This window comes from Capricornis sumatraensis, chromosome 14 (assembly GCF_032405125.1).
Source record: "Capricornis sumatraensis isolate serow.1 chromosome 14, serow.2, whole genome shotgun sequence".
Taxonomy (NCBI): domain Eukaryota; kingdom Metazoa; phylum Chordata; class Mammalia; order Artiodactyla; family Bovidae; genus Capricornis; species Capricornis sumatraensis.
The window spans coordinates 44,314,924-44,340,332 of NC_091082.1; the positions used below are offsets into that span (position 1 = coordinate 44,314,924).

Here is a 25,409-nt window from a genome sequence, read left to right on the forward strand (position 1 = left end):
TAATCTTTTTTAAAACAAATTATTCTTTTCTTTCACTGAGCACTTACTATGGGCAATCACTATGCTAGGTTGTAAGTCTAGAGTTAGATTAATGTTTAATTCTAAAATGTTCACAGTGATTACTACTTAAGCAGGCTTAGATCCCATAATCCTGTGGCTGACTACATCACCAAGCTAATACTTTGAGAACGCTGTTGCTATCAATTTCATTACAGTCCTGGGCAAGATTCCTCAAATATTAAATTTCTCATTAGTCTCCGAGCTGTGCCTGATAACTTTGCAAACTAGCTGATACATCTAATCTTTTCTCATTTTATGAGCATTCCCACCAATCTGGGATACAAAATAGGCAGAACCCCAGTTAGTGCACTGATCTCTGATCTGGGCTGATGCAAAGAGTTCATAGAAATCAAAAGGAGTTCCTTTCCAAAGAAAGAGAAAATAAACTGGTATGAAAATTCTTTCCGGAACTGGTAATTCACTACCACAATAACACAAACTTGCTGTCTTTCAAAAACTGTAAAATTCAAATTATTAATGGCAACAAACTCCAATCCTCTTGACTGAAAAATCCCATGGACGGAGGAGCCTGGTAGGCTACAGTCCATTGGATCACAAAGAGTCGGACTCAACTAAGCGACTTCACTTTTGCTTTTCACTTTCATGCGCTGGAGAAGGAAATGGCAGGCCACGCCAGTGTTCTTGCCTGGAGAATCCCAGGGACAGGGGAGCCTGGTGGGCTGCCATCTATGAGGTCTCACAGAGTCGGACACGACTGAAGTGACTTAGCAGTAGCAGCATAATAATTGTACCAATTTATTTGTCAAGTGCAATGATAAGTGTACCACAAAGATACAGAAGAGCTCTAGAGAAGTTAATATTGTTTCTTCAGTGAAGGGTTTCCTGGAAATGTGTCAGCTGGGCAATTTTGAATGATTGTGGACTCCGGAGGCTTAGTGGTGTTATTGCCAAGAGAGGGGCTGAAATGTGCTAACTCTAAAGAAGATCCTGAGAGAAAGTCCAGAAACCAGCAAAGGTCCTGGTCAGGGAAAAAACCAAATTGATTCCCTTCTTAGTCACAAATCCAGACAACAAAATTTCATTATAAGTACTCAGCTTAAAACTATTTCTTGTTTGGAGGAATTAAATGCATTGTTTCAGTCCGCATTTACTCTGCAACTAAAGTTCCAGGAATTATATAAATCTGCTTTATAAGCTTAAATTAGATGTACCATTGGACGGTTAGCTCTCAGTGAGAGATTATACTGGTAAAATCATTTCAAAAATATTTTTTACTATCAGTTATCATGTTCAACATATCTTTTTGCTTTTAATGTGTTGAGTTCACAAGTGCACAGAGAAAATTCAATGTAAAACGTATTAAAGCATGCTGTAAAAACACACACACACACACACACACACACACAGTTCATCAGTAAGTTAATGACTCTTGCAAACTACCTACCATCTGCATAGCTGAGATTTCAAAACCTGCATCTCGGATAGTCATCAGGATCTTTCCCAGAAGTCCTGAAAATACAGAACAAATGAGTGCAAAAATACAAAATTTCTAAGGTATTTTAGCTTTACTTTGCCTTTAGAAAATGCAAATTCTCTATATCAAAGTATTTTGCTTAAACACTTGGGCTTCCCTGTTGGCTTAGACAGTAAAGAATCTACCTGCAATGCAGGAGACCCAGGTTTGATCCCTTGGTTGGGAAGATCCCCTGGAGAAGGGGGAATAAGCCAGTATTCTCAGCTGGAGAATTCCATGGACAGAGAAGCCTGATGGGCTGCAATCCATGGGGTCACAAAGACTTGGACAAGATCGAGCAACTAACACCTGCTTACACTATGTAAGAGTGAATCACATAAATCTGCCCAGGAAAACTAGACCTCTAATACTGTAACCCCATTTGATTCACTAATCCCATTTGATTTTGTAGTCCCAAATGTTTAGTAAAGTGCTTCAGGAATATTGACAATCATTTTTTTCAGTTTTGAAAACTATTTTTTAAATTTATTTTTAATTGGAGGATAACTGCTTTACAATGTTGTGTTGGTTTCTGCCATACAACTACATGAACCAGGCATAAGTATTCATATGAGAACCTTTCTCCCAGCCCCGCCCCTATCCTATCCCTCTAACTACAACACCTTGTTGAGCTGTGTTATGCAGAAACTTCCCACCAGCTATCTGTTTTACACCTTGTAGGGAACAAGGTATAAAGAAGGTTGAGAAGTGCTTGCAAACGAGACTCTCAACCAGGGCTGAACATTCTTGCAAACGAGATGTTCTGCCCAGTGTAGGAAACTAGGTTTAAGGAAGGTTGAGAAGTGCTTGCAAACGAGACTCTCAACCTGAGCTGAACATTCTTGCAAACGAGATGTTCAGCTAAGAATCCTGTTTGTTCCCGTGGGAAAAGAACATTTCTTGCACACAAGGATGTTTCTCTGATTCCTCAAAAGGAACAGACCCTGGGACAAAACGGATTCTAAGTTGATAAGGAAGTTCCCCAAAACAAAGTCTTAGCTGCAATAAATAAGTCAAGGTAAAGGTTATTTTGCCCTGCGCCTGCGCACTGTATAGTCTCTGAATCATAGTGCTTGGCAGCTTGCCCTGTAGGTTGTTGTGCAGGGGATATAAAATAAAGCAGCTATAAGAAGCAAGTGTTAAAATATAAAGATTTAAACCACTCTGCAGTGTTGGTGTTTCATTCCGTCGCCGGCACACCTGGTAAGGTATATGTTTTAATGCCACTCTCTTATTTCATCCCACCTTTGCCTTCCCCCACTGTGTCTACAGTCTGTTCTCCTCAAAACCAATCCTGAAGATTATGCAAAAAACTTTTAAGAACCTGAAGTCTCAGTTCAGTTCAGTTCAGTCGCTCAGTCGTGTCCGACTCTTTGCGACCCCATGAATCGCAGCACGCCAGGCCTCCCTGTCCATCACCAACTCCCGGAGTCCACTCAGACTCACGTCCATCGAGTCCGTGATGCCATCCAGCCATCTCATCCTCTGTAGTCCCCTTTTCCTCCTGCCCTCAATCCCTCCCAGCATCAGAGTCTTTCCCAATGAGTCAACTCTTCGCATGAGGTGGCCAAAGTATTGGAGTTTCAGCTTCATGATATAAAAACTATGAAAATCAAAGAGTTAAACTAATATTATTTAAAAAATGTGGTGTTAAAGTACCAGATATGGAAGGAGTCCAAAAGAAGTCAAAGGTGGAGAAACGTCAAATTAAAACTGAAGAGAACAGAAACTTCAGTGGGAAATGAGGGCAGGAACTAGCTCTTTAAGGTTATAGACAGATGGGATTATATAGGGACAAAGGTATAAAGAGACAAGGCATAAAGCTGGGGAAAATGTGAACCTGTGTACACAATAGTGCCTGTGGGTGTGCTCAGACAGTTCAGTTGTGTGCCTTCAGACTCTTTGTGATCCCATGGACTGTAGCCTGCCAAGCTCCTCTGTCCATGGGATTTCCCAGGCAAGAATACTGGAGTGGGTTGCCATTTCCTTCTCCAGGGGATCTTCTGGACCCAGGGGTTGAACCTAGGTCTACAGCATTGGCAGGTGGATTCCCAGGTAACTGGTGCCACCCGGGAAGTGCATATACAATAGTAAGAGGTCAAAAAAGCTAAAAAGGAAAAGAAATCTAACCCAAATTTATAAAGGCCTTGGATGTCAACATGAAGAATTTGGTCTTTATGCCACAAACAGCAATTTTTATAATGGCGGTTTTAGACTCTGAAGGTCTAGAACTGATTTTTGAGATTCCATTAGTCTCCTATAAAAATCTAAGTTTCTCTTTTTCAAGTGAACTGAGATTCTTTTTCTCTCTCTTTCACACATTACACACAGGGACACGCTCCCTATTCTGGATCATCTTGATGCTTACCTAATGATCCCAAATAACTAGTATCAGTATCAAATAAGTAGTATCAATGCCTGAAGGTGTATTTTTATTTACCGTCTTACTGCTGCCAAATAGGCTATTTTAATGACAGCTGGCTGAGGCATGAAAAAACAAACAAACAAAAAAGACAAGGACAGATCTATTTCTCAAAAGATATATTTGTACCAACTGAAGGCCAAATGATACAATAGCATGCTGTAGAAAGAAAGGTTTCTCAGAAGTTTGAAGAGTACACTAGGTCCCTCTCAAATGCAGAATACTCAGTGCCATATTCATCTTGAACTTACTGATTTTCCACAAACATCTTTTGTCACATTAATGTTAACCTAAATTTTATCCATTTTATAGTTTTGTTTGTAATGAATCTGTAAATTGTTTTAGTTATATAGCTGTATGTGCAAAAGTTTACATTTGTTTGTATGTGTGGACATACTTAAGTTACATTATAATTAAAATAATTTATATCAACACTGAGAATCCAGTGAGAAAAATCTTCCTTCAAAAGAAACACAGCCAAAAGAAATGAATCACTGCAAATGTGAATAGGAGAATACAGGAAGATTATTAATGTAATAATAATGGGTGAGCTGGCCTGAAGAAAAGAATAAGGGACAGAAAGAATAGCAAAGGCTGTTGGCATCATCTACTCTGCTGATTGGACTTGCATGGTAGAAGTAAAGAAATAAAAAAGTAATGAATATAAGATATTCCCCCCAAAAAGTAATAAGACTAAAGTGAACATAGAGCATGAAGATGAAGGAATAAAGGATTTGAATCTAAGTGACCAGAAGAATGATAGCACTTTTAAGATGAAAACAAGCTATGAACCTGAATTAAGAATAAAGATACTGAATTAATTTGGACACAGAAACAGAATTTTAGAGTAGAACACTTATCAGCATTTGAGAAGACAATATGTTCAATGGCAGAAAAAATCATCAAGGAATGAATGAACACACTCCCTTTATTAAATTGGTAACGTGGGGCTGTATTCCAATAGATAGATATACAATGAGGCATGAGAGGTTAGAGTTGAAGTGATGAGAACAGATGAGTACTTGTTTGATAAAAATAAGGGGAAAAGCAAAAAAAAAAAAGAGAGAGAGATGAGAGGAATGAGTTTCGAGAAAATACTTGAAGTTTGGGAACTGAAGAATGAATTCTTCAAATGAATAAAGACATGTAAAAGGACATTTGCAAGAGAATCAAGAAGAAAAGTATTACAGTAGTATTATAATACCAAAAGGAGAGGAAAATTCTTGGAATATACGGATCTTTAAGAATGAAAGGAAATTAAGCACCCTGGAAATTAAGATAAATCTGCTGGCTTAAGCAAGATGGTATGATGATGTTAAAGAAAGTCGTATCAACAGAGGGTTAGGAAAGAGAGGTTTTGCATGTACATGCTCAATCATATCCGCCCCTTTTTGAGACCACATGGACTGTAGCTCACCAGACTCCTCTGTCCATGGGTATTTCAGGCAACGATACTGGAGTGGGTTGCCATTCCCTTTTCTAGGGATCTTCCCAACCCAAAAATTGAACCTGTGTCTCCAGCGTCTCCTACATTGATAGGTGGATCTTTTACCACTGAGTCACCTGAGAAGCCCCAACCTATTAGTAATCTGTATCAAACAGTCAGATGACATTGGACACAGGAGTGATAACCAAAATTTCAAGACTTTTATCAATAGGAAAAATATAGATAAGTTAGAAAAGAAGAAAGTAATTGTTGGGAACTCAGCCCTTTCACAGGAAGTTATTCCATTTAATCCTTACAGCAATATGCTAAAACGGGGATTACCAACCGACTACAGAATGAGACTATATGAAGATTTGGAGAAGATAGATAAAACTTGCTTAACATCACAAAACTACGGGGTCTCCATATCAGTCTTTCTGCCAGTTTTAATAGGAAAAAAGGAATGTATGAAAGCCTGATATGTGAAACTCACTAGACAATGTGACTTCCTGAGGCAAACGCCATGTTCATTCTAAGACTCATGGTATCTCTAGTGACACCAGTATCACTAGTCTAGCATGGATGTAGTAGGTAGCTGACAAATATTGCTCACTGAATAACAAAGTTAATAAAAGAAATAGCCAAAGGAAGGAAACAATCATAGCTCTCTACCTGATATGAGTCTGAGAAACTCTAAGACTCTTCAGAGCACAGTTAGAAAATACCAAAAAATTGTAAAGGAATCATTAAAATTAGAGAAGGGAAAAAAACTTTTTTTTTTTTTAAATTTTTGGTTTAACAATTCAAGGAAAAAAGTTCCTAGTGACTTCATACCACATACAAACATTAATTCTAATGAATTCAAGGTAAATGTTAAAAAATATATATATAAACACAATTGCTTGGGAAAACATCTACATGATTATTCTCTTCTCATGATATAAGTAGCCTTTTGAAAAGGAGAGAAAGAGGTTGGCTGAAAGCTTCAATTCCAGCTCTGGATAGAATCACCCTCCTCCAACATGAAATCTTCTTTCATATCTTTTTCCACATATTTATTCCTTTCCACTTTGGTCCGTTTTTTCCTCTCACTCTCACCATCCGACCACCTTCTAACTCTTTACCCAGTGTCTTTTGAAACCCTGAAATATTTTGAACAGTCTTTATATCTTCAATCTCAGCTACCCACCACAAGCTCTTCTTACTCAGAATTAATCTTCATTTTTCACTTACCTACAATCATAACAGGTTAAAGGTTTGCCTCCTTTTTTCCCTTGCTATAATTTAAGTTTTTGTGTACTATCTAAGCTCATATGTTGAAATATTAATGCCCAATGTGATGACAGGGGCCTTCAGTGGTGGCTTAGTGGTAAAGAATCCACCTGCCAATGCAGGAGATGTGGGTTCAATCCCTGGGTTGGGAAGATCCCCTGGAGAAGGAAATGGCAACTCACTCCAGTATTCTTGCCTGGGAAATCCCTTGGACAGCAGATTTGGACAGGAATCTGGCAGGCCACAGTCCACAGGGTCACAAAGAATCAGACTCGACTTAGCGACTAAACAACAACAATGTGATGGTATGAGGAGGTTGGGCCTTTGGGAGGTGCTTAAGTCATGAGGTTGGAGCCCTCATAAATGAGATTAGTAAAGGTCAAGATTTTAGATGCATTAGTAAATCAAGATCCAATTATATGATATCTATAGATAGCAAGTTTAAATATGAAGACACAGATAGGCTGAAAGTAAATGGATAGAAGGGAGGGGGTTCAGGATGGGGAAAACGTGTATGCCTGTGGAAGAGTCATGTTGATATACGGCAAAACCAATACAATATTGTAAAGTAATTAACCTCCAATTAAAATAAATAAATTTATATTTAAAAAATAAAAGAAAGAAAGAAAAAAGAAAAAGATATACTGTGCAAACAATAAGTATAAGAAAGCTAGAGTGGTTATATTAATTTTAAATAAAGTAGAATTTATGAAAGGAGTATTATACAGATAAATGTCCCCAGAGGCATTCAGACACACAACTTTAGACAGAGAGCTGAAAGAAAGTGGATATTCATGACAAAAAGAGCATAGAGCAAATGTACAGAGAAGTAAAACAGCAAAGTTCTTTTGGGAAAGGGGAAATGAGACAGGAGAGAGCATAGCAGAGGTGGCAGAAGACACTGACAGAAGGACTTTTGGATCTTATATACAGAGGTTTAAATTTCATCCTATAGGCCAAAAGTTCCCAAAGCTTTTTGGTTTCATGGACCTCTTCTTAGAAATTATTAAAAATTCTAAAACACTTTTACATACTAGGTTATATTGACAAATATTTGCTGCATTATAAATTAAAACAGGAAATTTTAAAATATTTATTAATTTAAATATAACAAAAATTCTTTACATTTTAACATAAATATAACGTTTATGAGAAAAATGACTTTTCCAAAACAATAAAAACTTAGTGAGTAGAGACAGTTTCACATTTTTTAAAAAATCTCTAATTTCTAATTTGATGAAAGCAGCTGCCTTCTCACATCTGCTGCAACTTTCAGTCTGCTGCTCTGTGTTGTTTGCTTAAAATATGTAGATTTGGGTGGAAAATGTAATATTTTAATAGTCTAATAACATATTATATATTCTTCTTTCTTTGACAAGTAGTAGTTTCTTAAAAGCTCACTGCCACATATAATTTCAAACTTCTACCAATGAATGTTTTTTAACCTTGTTACACTAAAATCCACTGGCCTATCTTATACTCTGTATTAATCTTCTATCCTTGCATGATTTTGTAACATCATACACATTGTTTGGAAAATTCTATTATGCAGATCTTCCAAATGCTGACTCTACTACACAACCTCAAAAACATCCCATTTGTCAAATACCAATTGCATCAGAACAGTCTAAGTATTGGGAAGCTGTTCAAGATGGTGCATACAGTTTCCCAAACTCTTAACTCTAATTTTCACTTGTAATTTTATCTTCTTTTGGATTTTTATCTTGAGCAACAATATTTCCAGTTGTCACTTCTTTTAAATGACAAGCTTATTTTAAAGAAAATGCCAAATGGCCTTATCTGAATAACCACAGATTGTCATTCTTTCAAGTAAAAATGGTAAAACAGCTGTATATGTATTTCTCCTAAAGATAACATTACATTTCAATATGGATCAAAACTGCTTTATGCATACTTCCCATTTCTTCACACAGAATATTATAAATATTTTGACTGGAGGGGCAAAACTTAAGTTAATAATTTTTACTGTTTCATCAAGGGTATTCTTAAGTGAAAGTGGTTTTTTCAATTTTTCTGCAAACACAAGATGGTTAAAAATACACTGACCACTAGTATAGTCTGCTACCACTATCCTGATCTTTGCTGAAGTGCCAGCAGTTTTACACACCATTGCTTCTGCACCATTGGTCCAAATGTCAACACATTTTAAAACGCAAATAAATGCTTAGTACTTATGAGATTTGGTCTTAAGGATACCTGAAAAGATCTTATTTATTCTAATAAAAATTTTACATGATTACATAAGAATCCTGATGTCAATATGAAAGTCATATTTAGTCCTATGCATTCACCAATAGAGAAATACAGAATCTAGTATAAATCTATAAATCACACTAAACTATGCCCTGTAGGTCATATTTACACACTGAACAGAATAATTCTATTCACAGATAAACGAATAAAGTTTATAGCCCAAGCAGCCCTGACACTGTGCCAAGAACAATCAGACATGAGTCAAGGTTACTGCTTTTTTTATATTCAGTTGGTTATGCGTGGAGACATGATAGAGAGGCATTTAAGAAAACTGTTCTCTGTTTAACAGCTTGAAACGACAAACTGTCAATAACCTTATGTCCTTTACTTTGCTCTGGACAGAAAACGTTCAGCTGACTAAACAAATGACAATAACTATGTAAATAAAGTAACAAACAAACAAAAAAGGTATAACTGCATGCCCCAGAGCAAACATGTTCAAAAGGGTCAAACAAAACAGATGGCTTATTTTATTTGGCTGGTGTTTGTACAGTTAATTTGTTTTTTAATAATTTGCTTATAACTCCATGAATGCTACCTAAATGTTTTGAATGTCAAATCACCTCTCCATCTCCACTCATCCTCAGTTCATATCCTGATATCTTTCATCTGAACTGTTCTAAAGCCTTTTTAATAAGCAGCCACCCTCTATCCAATCATCAACAATATGTCTATTACTTCATCTTTCTAAAAAGGCTTGCTTCTCCTGGGTTTAGGAGCTTCCCACCCTCTCAGGCAAATTAAACCATTTGACTAGAAAGGGAATTGCCATCTTCTTACATGACCCTATAACCACAAGCTTCAGCCAGTGGTCAAGAAGTGGACGCCAGACCTAAAGAAGGTCAATCATAACACTCAGCTGGCTGGGCCAAACTAATTCACCCAGGAATGGGCCTAGAATTGGTACAATTCAGAGTACCTTCCCTGACCCAATCAGACTTCTGCCCTGGAATTTTTCAGCTTGAGTCAGGAGAAAAACAACTCTTTCCACTATGCTTCTAAGTATATGAGCCTCTCATTGCCGGCAACCCAACCTCTCTCCCAAAATACTATTAAAAGCTAATCTGCGAGCATGAAAGTGAGTCAAAAGCCAGAGAGAACAAAGACGCTGAGCAAATCTCCCTAAGCCAAGCTCAACCCCCTAATCTACTTCCAGCACTATCCTTAAATGAGATAAATAGGAAATTCAAGTTGGGTTTCTGTCAGTTGTACTAACAGTGTCCTCATAAAGCCCCCTTTTTATATGAGGTGATACACTGAAGCCTGAGGGAAAAAAGGCTATCAGTTCAGTTCAGTTTAGTCACCCAGTCGTGTCCGACTCTTTGCGACCCCATGAATCGCAGCACGCCAGGCCTCCCTGTCCATCACCATCTCCCAGAGTTCACTCAGACTCACATCCATCGAGTCCGTGATGCCATCCAGCCATCTCATCCTCGGTTATCCCCTTTTCCTCCTGCCCCCAATCCCTCCCAGCATCAGAGTCTTTTCCAATGAGTCAACTCTTCGCATGAGGTGGCCAAATAGTAGGGTGGATAAAAAAGAAACAGTACATTTTGAAAGCTGAGGTACTCTGATGTATGCTTTCTAATAAAAAAATTAAAGTCAGCAAATATTCTAGAAAAAAAATCATAAGCATAGGCAAATCATCAAAAACTGGAATTGGAAGATCCCCCTTCTGTCTACTAGGGCTTCCCCAGGAGCTCAGACAGTAAAGAATCTGCCTGCTTGCAGGAGACCCGGGTTCTATCACTGGGTTGGGAACCTGGAGAAGGGAATGGCAACCCACTCCAGTATTCTTGCCTGGAGAATTCCATGGACAGAGGAGCCTGGTGGGCTACAGTCCATGGGGGTTACAAAGAGTAGACACGACCAAGCAACTACCACTTCTGTCTATAATGCTCATAAGTGATCATGGTTGGAGAGTGTAAGAAAAGTAACTAATGATAAATATTCAGGTACACTGAAGTTCAAACAGTATTTTTAGAAATAGTAGACTTAACCGTTTAAATAAAAACAGATTGGAACCAAATAAGGGAAACAAAATTGCAAGGAAACTGAATAAAACAGGCACTTTAATACCAACTGGTATCAATAAAATAAAAAGGACAGTAAAGAGTTTCATTCAATTTAAATCATATAACACAACATGATTCACGTCATTTGGAAGAAAATAAGGACATCAGGATTATATGATCCAGGATGGATGCATAAGTGTCACATACAGTACCCCAGGGGCTTCCCAGGTGGCTCAGTGGTAGAGAAACCGCCTGCCGATGCAGGAGATGCTGGTTGATCTCTGGGTTGGGAAGATCTCCTGCTGTAGGGAATGTCAGCCCAGTCCAGTATGCTTGCCTGGGAAATCCCATGGACAAGAGGAGTCTGGTAGGCTACAGCCCATGGGGTCTTAAAAAGATTCGGACACAACTGAGTGACTGAGCACACACTAGGTACCCTAGGTCACCAAGGCCAGTATAATGAAGTGCTAATATAATGTTTTAAGACTGGGGGTATGAAAGCAGCAACATGATGACAGTCTTCAGGACTGAGACAAGCTTCTCCCAATAGTTCCAGTGAAAATATGGCTTAAATTCAAAATGGAAATAAACGTGGGTTTTTTTCCCCCAGTTTTAAATAAATACATAAATTGAAATACAGTATATATCTTTGAGAATCCATTGTTTCTCCCTCCAATCTGTACCTGGTCAGGGTAAATAAATCACTGTTAATAGACCTGCCTTCATTTGGCTCTGTTATCTGCCATCACCCCTGCAAAAATGGGCACTTAGACTGAAAGTGCTCTTATGAGTTGAATTAGGATTATATTGCTCATTATAACCTAGAGTTGAAATGAGTTGTTCTATCTGTACAGCTGCCAAAGAGGAGTAAACGTGTGGAACAGAGAGAGGAAGGTTATCAACAATGACGACGCATGAGATATTTGGCCAGGGACCAAGTGTGTCAATTTGCCCTCCAGGCCACAGATATAAGGGCTGGTGAACACTTCAGTCTGAAGACCCTTCTCCTTTGCCTATCTCAATCTAACCTCTCTACAGTCTCAGTTTCTTTCCTCATCTGTAAAAGGGGGTAATACCTACCTCACAGGGTTGTCACAATGATTAAATGTGTCTGTATATGTAAAATTCTTAGAACAGCCAGTGGCACACAACAGCATTATTAGGTAATGTAAGCAGCAGTAGAGACTTCCCTGGTGGCTCGATCAGACATGACTGAGCATCTAGCAGCAGCAGGGTGGTAGTAGATGTATAGTCGCTAAGTTGTGTCCAACTCTTTGTGACCCCATGAACTGCAGCCCACCAGGCTCCTCTGTCCATGGGATTTCCCAGGCAAGAATAATGGAGTGGGTTGCTATTTCCTACTCCGGGGCATTTTCCCAATCCAGGGATCAAACCCATATCTCCTGCATTGGCAGGTGGATTCTTTACCACTGAGCCACCAGGAAAGCCCCAGTAGAGAGTAGTACTGAAGCCAATAATCATCTCAGTGTGTTAGGATGCACATCTGGGTTTTTACAATTAGCATGAATTTTCAGCAGTACAGTTAAAATGCAAACATTCTGTTGAACTGGACATGAACAGCAGACTGGTTCCAAATTGGGAAAGGAGTGTGTCAAGGCTGTATACTGTCACCCTGCTTATTTAACTTATATGCAGAGTATATCATGTGAAATGCTGGACTGGATGAAGCACAAGCTGGAATTAAGACTGCCAGAAGAGATATCAATAACCTCAGTTATGCAGATGACACCACCCTTATTGCAGAGAGCGAAGAAGAACTAAAGAGCCTCTTGGTGAAAGTGAAAGAGGAGAGTGAAAAAGTTGTTTTAAAACTCAACATTCAGAAAACTAAGATCATGGCATACTGTTCCATCACTTCATGGCAAATAGATGGGGAAACAATGGAAATAGTGACATTTTCTTGGACTCCAAAATCACTGCAGATGGTGACTGCAGCCATGAAATTAAAAGAAAGATTAAAAGCTCCTTGGAAGAAAAGCTATGACCAACCTAGATGGCATATTAGAAAGCAGAGACATTACTTTGCCAACAAAGCTCTGTCTAATCAAAGCTATGGTTTCTCCAGTAGTCATATAGGAATGTGAGAATTGGACTATAAAGAAAGCTGAGTGCTGAAGAATCAACGCTTTTGAACTATGGTGCTGGAGAAGACTCTTGAGAGCCCCTTGGACTGCAAGGAGATCTAACCATTCAATCCTAAAGGAAATCAGTCCTGAATATTCATTGGAAGGACTCATGCTGAAGGTGAAACTCCAATACTTTGACCATCTGATGCAAAGAACTGACTCATTGGAAAAGACCTTGATGCTGGGAGATTGAAGTCAGGAGGAGAAGGGGACAACAGAGGATGATATGGTTGGATGGCATCACCGACTCAATGGACATGAGTTTGAGGAGGCTCTGGGAGTTGGTAATGGGCAGGGAAGCCTGGGGTGCTGCAGTCCATGGGGTCATAAAGATTTGGAAATAACTGAGCGACTGAACTAAACTGAGCCACGAGGGAAGCCCCAGTAGAGTAATACTAGAGCTAATAATCATCCCAGTGTGTTAGGATACACAGCTGGGCTAATACAGCTAGCATGAATTTAATTTTCAGCAGTACTGTTAAAATGCAAACATTTCATATGTTCCATTTGACAGGAGACTATTGTGTCACAGACACACCTCCAGGAGACTAATGCTAATGGCTGTGTCACAGTGAATGAGATTGATGCAGTGACTGTGAGAAGCAGATAAGAGAGTCAGGTCTACACCCAGCTAGAGCCACAATAGGGCCTGGCAACCCCACTGGTTCTCAGATGGAAAGCCACTGCTGTCTAAGCCAGTCATGCCTGGCAAGCACCATGATAAAAATGAGAGGAAGTCTGAGCAAGAAAAGAGGGAAGAAGAGGGTCCTTACACTTGACAAAGCAAGGCTTCTCTCTCTGACTAGGAACTCCTAGAAATATATGAGGTGAACTGTGTAAAGAGCTTGAGTTCTGTCTTAGTAGATAAGTATGTATATTAGTGAAACAACTTCTATAGGTTCATAAAGAATATGAACAGCTTTAAGTAGAATTTGAAACAAAGTTTTGCCTATAAAAACCTCTGCAAGGGGAAAAAAAACAAGAAAACACTTTATATCTACATCAAATTTTTGAAATAAAAAATCAAAATCATAAAACAAAATGGCAAATGTAGGATCAGTCAGTTTATAACTCCCCATTTAAAGACAGTCTCTATTTTATAGATGGTACCATATTATGTATTTTATCTATTTTACAGATAACCAATAAGGACCTACTATATTGCACAGCAACTCTACTCAGCACTCTGTAATGGCCTATATGGGAAAAGAATATAAAAATGAGTGGATATATACATAACTGATTCACTTCGCTGTATATGTGAAACTAACAGAATACTGTAAATCAACTACACTCTAATTAAAACTTTAAAAAGCAGCAGCCAGTCTGTTGTACAAGACAATTCATCACAATTTAGATGCTATGCTCCACGATACTTACGCTAAATAGGGGTGGTGAGAAATAAAAATGGTAGCTAAAGAAGTGTCGAAAAAGAAATCTTGCCTTTTTTTTGAGGTGAGACCTGTGCAACATCAGGGTGAGACCTGGGAAACAAAAGGTTTAATCTTGATACAGCCAAGAATGCATGAACTAACGAAACTGATTTATACATAGATGTCATGTTTAATGCTAATAATCAATTTAAATAAAAATGAAGGAATTTTCTTTCTTTTAAATTTTAAATCTTTTACTTCACTAGAAAATAGGCCCGTTTTGTCCTTAAAATGTGATTAGTGTAAAGCAGATTACACTAATCATTAAGAATTTGAGTTTAATTTTCAATGCCAAAATACAAAAGAAATAACAAACATTACTGAATTCAACAGAAAGAATTTAGTACTAATCATGGCAAACATACATAACAAATCAACTTAGGCATAAAAGCCAGGTGCAAAAGCTTTCTGTTTCTTAGGCAGCAATATGTCACTAGGCAAGACCACTTGACTGATAATCTTCTAGTAATTCTTAATCAGATGAAAAGATAAATCCATAGATCAGCCTGGCTTCAAATGTCTGTTATGATATTTTGCTGGCTAGTGAGCAAAAATATTGTAGCATCACATGACATCAATTGCAGATGACAGTTTGAATTCAGCAGAATTATTAAACTGAGAGCTAGAAAATTAAGTCTTAGAGGATCTCAAAAATATTAGCTGATCATAAAGTTCATTTTTCAGCAGCAAGAAGGCTTATAAAATACAAACCTAATTCATCTAAAAGCATTTCTGATTCTCTACTTATACCACATCCAAAACTAAAATGCATACTTCCTTACCAGTGTCCTAACAACCGTAATCTGCAATTCCTTACAAGGCAATAAAAAGAGTAACCGATATAACTTTACAGATGCACCCACAATACGGTAACTCAGTATATTAAAATTCATCACAATGTAATTGAGTAGAAAATAGTAAAGGCGGGTTCTACACCAACATTAGAGCAACAGAGAAGACCCATGGGATCTAAAAATCTCCAGGGAAAGGCCATCAAGAACCCCTCCTTACTGGGAAAAAAGTATGGACTCAGCATAGCAAAAGGAAGCCAAGAACAATCAGCATCAGCATGGTTGAAATAAGATTACAATTTTAAAACATGGACAGTCCAAGAAAAACAAAGCAGGGTACCAAGCTGACAGGGCAAAAACTGAAAATTTTGTAGTATTAGGCAAACAGACCATCAGACGTACAAAGTTAACACCAGGTTACCACGGAAAACAAGTCAATCACATAATCACAAAGCAATGCTACATTTTTAAAGCACAGGATACTACTGCTGGCTTCCAGGTAGTGGGAGATTTTTTCTAATCTTGAAAGAAACCAGTCCCTCTTCTGAAGGGTTGGAGAAAGCACAAGTCCCACTGGAAGTAGACATCACGTTTCTAGGAGGTTTTCATGAATATGATTGCACATGTGCTGTACATGTTATAGGGGCTTCCCTGGTGGTGGTGCTGTTCAGTTGCTAAGTCATGTCTGACTCTTTGCAACCCCATGGACTGCAGCATGCCAGACTTCCCCTGTCTTTTACTATCTTCCAGAGTTTGCTCAAACTCATGTTCATTGAGTGGATGATGTCATCCAACCACTTCATTCTCTTTCACCTCCTTCTTCTCATGCCCTCAATCTTTTCTAGCATCAGTGTCTTTTCCAATGAGTCAGCTCTTCACATCAGGTAACCAAAGTATTGGAGCTTCAGCCTCAGCATCAGTCCTTCCAATAAACATTCAGGGTTGATTTCCTTTAAGATTGACTGGTTTGATCTCTTTGCTGTCCAAGGGACTCTAAAGAGTCTTCTCCAACACAACAGTTTGAAAGCATCAATCCTGCGCTGCTCAGCCTTCTTTATGGTCCAACCCTCACATCCATACATGACTACTGGAAAAACCCTAGCTCTGACTATATGGACCTTTGTCAGCAAAGTGATGTCTCTGCTTTTTAATACACTGTCTAGGTTGATCACAGCTTTTCTTCCAAGGAGCAAGCATCTTTTAAAGAACTTGCCTACCAATCCAGGAGACACAAGTTTGATCCCTGAACTGGGAAGATCCCATGGAGAAGGAAATGGCAATCCACTTCAGTATTCTTGCCTGGGAAACCCCATGGATAGAGAAGCATGGTGGGTTATAGTCCATGGGGTTGCAGGAAAGTTAGACAAAACTTAGTGACTAAGCAACAACAACGTTAGAACTTACCAATAAAAATCTGTTAGTTTTATAAGCAAGCACCAGAAAAGACTGAAAAGGTAATTCAAAACCATGGGTCCATTAACTCTAAAATGAACAAAACCAAGTAAAATTCTTTTCCCTTCCATAAAATTAGTTCTGTTGTTTTGTATTCTATTTTTACAACATATAAAGAAAAGGACTCTCGAAGCTTGTCTTTGCACAATTTTTAAAAATATGAACATTTATTTTCTTTATTCCAGTTATCCAAAGTCACCATTAAGGAGGAAACAAACTTAGACATCTTATTACAAAAACACTGCTTCTTTTGTTGACTTTAAATGACTCTATCTAATTTCCCCAGTTGGCAAAATTACATTGCCATTCATAGATAGGCTTAAAAGTAGACATAATGCCACAAATTATATAACTCTTGCTCCTCATCTGTTGGAAGCACAGTTTATATGTACTGGGTACAGGCCTCTATTTTTCGTCTATTTTCCAGCATGTCCTTATGTAGGGGGCAGTTTTGCTGATCATTATTTCTCAAAATGTCGTCTCTGCATCAGCAGCATTAGCCTGACTTGGAAATTTCAGAAATGAAGACATACTGAGTCAAACTCTCTGAAGATATGGCCCAGGAATCTCTATTTTAATAATCCAGATCCAGTTACCCAGATGCTCACTAAAGTTTGAAAACTATGAATGGGAGCAAAAGATCTGAGGACAAGACAGCATCACAATTACTCTCCCGGCCATGCAAAAGGCGAATACGATCTGAAAAGCCTATGACTTAATCTCTAGTCCGCTTCTTCCTTAATCCCGTTACTCCACACCTACATCATTGTAAAAAACAAGTCAAAGTGAAAGTGAAGTCACTCAGTCGTGTCCGACTCTTTGCGACCCGTGGACTGTAGCCCACCGAGCTCCTCCATCCATGGGATTCTCCAGGCAAGAGTACTGGAGTGGGTTGCCATTTCCTTCTCCAAAACAAGTCAAACGTGTCTTAAATTCTTAAGTTCTGAATTTTGGGTCTTAATTTCCCCTACCCTTTTTTATACAAGTTTAAAAAATATGCCTCATTGGAAAACAAACAAAATGGAAGTAAGAGTGGTACATGGTGAAAGTAAATCTCCTTTTCACCCCAGATTCTCAGTCCTTCCTCTTAGAGGAAATCACTGTAAGTAAGACTTTACATACTCTTCTAGAAATACTAAACATATGTACAAATACACGTACATATATTTTTTGTTTTTAAGGAAATAAGAACATACTATACCATCTACTGGTTCCCTGGTGGCTTAGATGGTAAAGAATTTGCCTGCAATGTGGGAGACTTGGATTCGATCCCTGGGTTGGGAAGATCCCCTGGAGAAAGGAATGGCTACCCACGCCAGTATTCTTGCCTGGAGAATTCCATGGATAGAGGAGTCTGGCAGGCTACAGTTCATAGGGTAGTGAAGAGTCAGACACAACTGAGAGACTACAGATTCACTTTTCATACCATCTACTCCTTCCCTTGCCCAGTTTCTAAATATTTACTGTAAAATATAAAAAGTACACGTTTTAGGCAAAATATATAACAGTTTAATAATTTTAAAGTGACCATCTGTGCTCAGAAAAAAAATCAGAACATTCAGTTATATATATATATATAACTGAATAATTTTGCTCTACACCAGAAACTAGCAAAACATGTAAATGTATTTCAATAATGAGAAAAGACCCTTAAGATTATCCTAAAGAGACACTGCAGAGTGTTCCTTTGATAACTAAGCTCTTCTGTAATGACCACCATGAAAATGGCTGAGGAGAAATAACTTCCCATTTGGCACACACAAGCCACCATATGACAACACAGAGATGTAGTCGATGTAAGGTAGAGACAGGGCATAAACGAACTAACCACTGAAACAAGTAAGAACTTTGAACCACAGGCTTTCTAGAGTAGGAAAGTTGTGTGAATATGCAGAAAAGCAGTGTACCATTTATTAAACAACGCAAAAAGTAATGACACAGATCATATCTTCCAGCACTTCTCCTAAGTATCAAGTGCTCTTGTCCTTTAACATGTCATTTGGAAACCCAAGCTCTCTAGACTTCTGTAAGGTACCATCCTTTCTTTAGATGTGTGCCTTTTTTCTTCCTCATAAGAATCAATTCTCACTAAATTGTCAGAATTTCCTCATTTATAATCTGTCATGTAACATGAGTCATCTTTTAAAGTCTTACCACACAAGGTCATGCTACCATGGCTTTTCATTTTTAAAATATCTCCTGATAAAGTAACATGATGTGGCCCAAATCCCTGGGCCCCAGCTCCAGAGAGATGGGTCCTACTCCTGGGCTAGTGGAAGGAAGCTGTCCAAAGAACAAGACCAAAGCCTAAGTCCTGTCTTCCTCTGTCATTGTGCAATTACAGGGGCATTTCTGCAGAGGAGGAGTAAGAAAGATACACAATAAATCAGTACCGGAGATCCCTCCAAAGGCAGAAGAATGGGAACACACTGTCTTTGTAAACTCTTTAAGATATGTTTTCCTCAAGTCTAGACCATTTCTGGGCTTCCCAGGTGGCGCTAGTGGTAAAAGAACTTGCCTGCCAATGCCAATGCAGCAGACTTAAGAGATGCTGGTTCGATCCCTGAGTTGGGAAGATCTCCTGAAGAAGGAAATGGCAACCCACTCCAACACTCTTGCTTGGAAAATCCCATGGATAGAGGAACTTGGCGGGCTGTAGTCCATGGGGTTGCAAAGAGTCAGACGCAACTGGTGAGGCAACTTAGCACTCACAGCACAGAACATTTCTAACTATGTTCGGCATTACTTACTGACCTTTCTAAAATTACATGGTCCTCTAACAGACATGAGCGTGAAAAATAAACAAGGAGAGTAGTATTTTGTCAAAACTCAGCATCTATTCTTGCATGGATCCTGTTCCTTCTTAAACACTCTGTGAATACCTAGAAAACATGTAGTCAAAGCTATGGTTTTTCCAGCAGTCACGCATGGATGTGAGAGCTGTACTATAAGGAAAGCTGAGCACTGAAGAATTGATGCTTTTGAACTGTGGTGTTGGAGAAGACTCTTGAGAGTTCCTTGGACAGCAAGGAGATCCAAACAGTCAATCCTAAAGAAAATCAGTCCTGAAAATTCATTGAAAGGACTGATGCTGAAGCTGAAGCTCCAATACTTTGGCCACCTGATGAGAGGAACGGATTCATTGGAAAAGACCTTGATGCTGGGAAAGATTGAAGGCAGGAGGAGAAGGGGACGACAGAGGATGAGATGGTTGGATGCATCACCAACTCAACAGATATGAGTTTGAGCAAGCTCCGAGAGTTGGTGATGGACAGGGGAGCCTGGCGTGCTGCAGTCCTTGGTGTCGCAAAGAGTTGGACACGACTGAATGACTGAACTGAACTGAACAAGTCAACAGGTGAATAATCTCAAAGGCATACGTGTCATGTTGCCTCGGTAACATCATTCCCTGAATGGTAACTCTTAAATTCTAACATATAAAAAGATGAAGAAAAGGAATGGGAAAATGAAGTTTCCTCAAACAAAATAGTTCTCCTGCCAATAAATATCATTTCCTTCAGTAATATATATACAGGCTGTCCCACAAGACTTAGTGTAAGTAACTTAGAAATATAAATGCTAGAAATGTATAATAAAATATGATTTGAAAGTTATGTAGATTTCTTTTTAAATATTTACCAAAACATAAACTGTATTCAAGCTACAAAACATGGAATAAATGTAAAAGAAATTTAAATTAATTTTATAAATGGTATTATTTATTGCATTTATAATTCTAAAGTTATCAAAGCTTAAAATTACACTAAGACTTCTGAGAGACCTTAGAAGTCACTTTCCTTAATGTTAGACTTCTTCCAGTGCTCTTTCAATAAAAACAGGTTTCATTCTAATCTCACTTAGAGAGTAATGCCTAGCTAGACACAGGTCAAACTTTTCTGTTATTTTTATTAAACTGCTAAATAGACATTATTGAGAATAATGCTATTGAAATCGCATTACTGAGAAGCTACTTTGGTAAAGCAGAGTGCCATGGATACTCAAATTTTCCATCACTCCAAGAAATTCTCACCAACTTAAAACCTAGAACAGGGGGCTGCCTCTGTGGAGTCATATGAATTACTGAAAACTAAAAGGTAACTCTTCCTTAACCTTCTTCGTGGTTGTTATGCCACAGAAAACAAGCTACAAATCTTCCACTTGGTATAAAATAAATGGCAACTCACTCCAGTATTCTTGACTGGGAAGTTCCATGGACAGAGGAGCCTGGCAGGCTACAGTCCATGGGGTCACAAAAGAGTTGGACATGACTGAGCAACTAAACAACTAAAAAGTAGCCTCTGATACAGGTAGATCACCAGAGGAAACACAGGCTGTTCCTTGTGCTCAAAATTTACGATAAATGGTTCTCAAACTGGACATCAGATGTTCATCAGGATGACCTGGGGAAACTTTAAAAGAATATATTTGTTTATCGCTATTGGAGGATAATTGCTTCACAATGCTGTGTTGGTTTCTGCCATACACCAACATGAATCAGCCATAGGTATACATATACGCCATCCCTACTGAACCTCTCTCCCACCTCTGACCCCTCTAGGTTAGGAGAGACTTTTCAAATACTTATTTCTGGCCTCTTATTTCAGACTTACTAAATTCTGAAGTTAGGACCCAGAAATATGCATTTTAAAAGTCCCCCAAGTGGTTCTGGTTCACTGAAAAGCTTGAGAAGCGCTGTCTAACATATCTCAAGGGTTTCAGGTTCAAGTACCAAATTCCAATCATGTACAAACTTTATAGCACTTGAGGGAAACTGCTACACTGGCAGTCCCCAGTGAACCATGATCCCTGGGATTCATCAGTTCAGTTCAGTTGCTCAGTTGTGTCCGATTCTTTGAGACCCTATGGACTGCAGTATGCCAGGCTTCCCTGTCCATCACCAAATCCCAGAGCTTGCTCAAACTCATGTCCATCCTCTGTCATCCCCTTCTCCTCCTGCCTTCAATCTTTCCCAGCATCAGGGTCTTTTCCAATGAGTCAGTTCTTCGCATCAGGTGGCCAAAGTACTGGAGTTTCAGTTTCAGCATCAGTTCTTCCAATGAATACTCAGGAGTGATTTCCTTTAGGATTGACTGGTTGGATCTCCATGCAGTCCAAGGGACTCTCAAGAGTCTTCTCCAACACCACAGTTCAAAAGCATCAATTCTTCAGCACTCAGCTTTCTTTATGGTCCAACTCTCACATTCATACATGACTACTGGAAAAACCACAGCTTTGACTAGATAGATCTTTGTTGGCAAAGTAATGTCTCTGCTTTTTAATAAGCTGTCTATGTTGGTCATGGTTTTTCTTCCAAGAAGCAAGCATCTTTTAATTTCATGACTACAGTCACCATCTACAGTGATTTTGAAGCTCTAGAAAATAAAGTCTATCACTGTTTGCATTGTTTCCCATCTATTTGCCGTGAAGTGATGGGACCAGATGCCATGATCTTCATTTTTTGAATGTTGAGTTTTAAGCCAGCTTTTTCACGCTCCTCTTTCACTTTCATCAAGAGGCTTTTTAGTTCCTCTTCACTTTCTGTCGTAAGGGTGGTGTCATCTGCATATCTGAGGTTATTGATATTTCTCCCAGCAATCTTGATTCTAGCTTCTGCTTCATCCAGTCTGGCATTTCTCATGATGTACTCTGCATAGAAGTTAAATAAGCAGGGTGACAATATACAGCCTTGACGTACTCCTTTCCCAATTTGGAACCAGTCCATTGTTTCATCTTCAGTTCTGTTGCTTCTCGACCTGCATACAGATTTCTTAGGAGGCAGGTAAGGAGGTCTTGTATTCCCATCTCTTTAAAAATTTTCCACAGTTTGTTGTGATTCATGTAGTCAAAAGCTTTAGCTAGCGCAGTCAATGAAGCAGAAATAGATGTATTTCAGGAATTCTCTTGCTTTTTCTATGATCCAACAGATGTTGGCAATTTGATCTATGGTTCCTCTGCCTTTTCTAAATCCAGCTTGAACATCTGGAAGTTCTCAGTTTAGATACTGGTATTCAGGCTTTTGTGTAATTCTCTCTCATACTGATTTGGCCACATGACTAGAGTTAGCCATTGGGACAGTAAGGCATGATGGAAACAGAGGCTTGTTGAGCTCTTGCACATTGAGGACTGCCTTGGAATACTCTTTTTGGATGCCAGCAACCATGCCATAATGAAGCTTAGGACAGACTACTGAATCGTAAGGAAGTGAAAAAGTGTTAGTTGCTCAGTCGTGACTGACTCTTTGTGACCCTATGGACTCTAGCCCACCAGGTTCCTCTGTCCATGGGATCCTCCAGGCAACAATACTGGAGAGGGTTACCATTTCCTTCTCCAAGGGATCTTCCTGACCCAGAGGTCGAACCCAGGTCTCCTGCATTGCAGGTGGGCTCTTTAGCATTTGAGCCACCAGGGAAGCTGAATGGCAAGATGCCACATGGAAATAGTCTTGGAAGGATGAAAAACAATCTTGTACATTCCAGCTGCAGCACAGTTTCGAGCTGCATGAAGTCACTAAGCAACCTCATGTATCAGTTCAGTTCAGTCGCTCAGTCATGTCCGACTCTTTGCGACCCCATGAATCGCAGCACGCCAGGCCTCCCTGTCCATCACCATCTCCCGGAGTTCACTCAGACTCATGTCCATTGAGTTCATGATGCCATCCAGCCCTCTCATCCTGGGTCGTCCCCTTCTCCTCCTGCCCCCAATCCCTCCCAGCATCAGAGTCTTTTCCAATGACTCAATTCTTTGCATGAGGTGTCCAAAGTACTGGAGCTTCAGCTTTAGCATCATTCCTTCCAAAGAAATCCCAGGACTGATCTCCTTCAGAATGGACTGGTTGGATTTCCTTGCAGTCCAAGGGACTCTCAAGAGTCTTCTCCAACACCACAGTTCAAATGCATCAGTTCTTCGGCGCTCAGCTTTCTTCACAGTTCAACTCTCACATCCATACATGACCACAGGAAAAACCATAGCCTTGACTAGGCGGACCTTAGTCGGCAAAGTAATGTCTCTGCTTTTGAATATGCTATCTAGGTTGGTCATAACTTCTTCCAAGGAGTAAGCGTCTTTCAATTTCATGGCTGCAGTCACCATCTGCAGTGATTTTGGAGCCCCCAAAAATAAAGTCTGACACTGTTTCCACTGTTTCCCCATCTATTTCCCATGAAGTGATGGGACCAGATACCATGATCTTCATTTTCTGAATGTTGAGCTTTAAGCCAACTTTTTCACTCTCCTCTTTCACTTTCATCAAGAGGCTTTTTAGCTCCTCATGTATACCACAAGAAAATTGCCAACTGAGCCCAGGGAACACACAGAATCGTGAGAAATAATAAATCATTTTTAAGGAACTAATTTGGGGATGGTTGTTACAAAGAGATAAAACATAACTGATTCAGGTTTTTCAAAAAGTGTGTTACATGATATTATCTCTAAAGCTACTACTACTAATAGTCAACACTTCATTGTGTATTTACTAGGCAAACTACTCCACGTGCATCATATGTATTAACTTACTCATGAAGTAGGTTCTGTCATCTTCATTTTGCAGAACAAAAAAATAAATAAAGCTTTAGAGACATTAAGAAATGTCTTCAAGGCCACATAATCAGTGTCAAGCCATAGAATTATAACAGTCATTCCAAACATTATATACTATGATCATTCTTGCCAGATAGAGTTATTAGGACTTTCACTGAGCTCTCTGCCATTCTTTTATCCATATTCTTATTTCTTCTAATTCAGACATTTGAGTATAGACAGATATTCCACTTGTACTACATATCACTAGGCTCTGAAGAGAGTCTAGGATTCCTCATGCACACCTCACAGTTGGTAGGTGCTAGTGCTTTGGCTGCCTGGCAACAGATGTTTCTATATTCCAGTCAGCTGTAAAGAGCAAGCCCTGACTTTCAACAATAAAAGACACAGTGACTTTTCACTGCTTTGTCATTGGTTAAACAAAAAAAAAACCCTGCAATCATAAAGGCACACAATTAGGCCTGGAATAATCTATTCAATCCTGCTTTCACATAGTAACATGCAAATAATCAAAAACACTTATCCTCTAAATGTCTCCCAAGAGATATCAGCCAGGACCAAGTTTATCCACTAAGGAGGACTTCTTGACTCTAAGAGTTTGACATTAGTGCCAAAAATGTACAATTAGAATGTGTGCATTTTATATTATATAAGTTATACATCAATAAAGTTACTTAAAATTTAAAAAGGAGAACATTTTCACACCAATACATTGGAAGATGAGAAAAGAAGACCTTAGTGGTTGCTTAAACCATTCTAAAGCCTGTCTTTGGAAAAATTTGGAGTGAACAAACTCAAATTTTATTAAAATGATTTATTAGAGTTAAGTACTAAAGATGCTAAAAATTAAGTAGAAGTTTAAATTTTAAGATGCTAAATTTAATTTAAAATTTAAATTTTAAGATGCTAAAATTTAAGTAGAACCAATTTAAAAATATGGGCTTCCCTGGTGCCTCAATGGAAAAGAATCCACCTGCCAAAAAGAAAACATGGGTTCAATCCCTGGTCCAGGAAGATCCCTGAAGAAGGAAATGGAAACCCACTCCAGTATTCTTGCCTGGAGAATTCCATGGGCAGAGGAGCCTGGTGAGCTACAGTCCATGGGGT

The 25,409-nt window shown here is 38.9% G+C and overlaps 1 protein-coding gene across 2 annotated transcripts in view; it reads right to left on the minus strand.

Moving 5' to 3' along the window:
• Positions 1–25,409, minus strand: part of NME7 (NME/NM23 family member 7) — a 242,786-nt gene that overhangs the window by 142,524 nt on the left and 74,853 nt on the right. For both annotated transcript variants that reach the window (XM_068985859.1, XM_068985858.1), the window contains exon 8: positions 1,466–1,530. In XM_068985859.1, the coding sequence (XP_068841960.1) occupies positions 1,466–1,530 (65 nt within the window). The remainder of the gene's footprint in view (positions 1–1,465; positions 1,531–25,409) is intronic.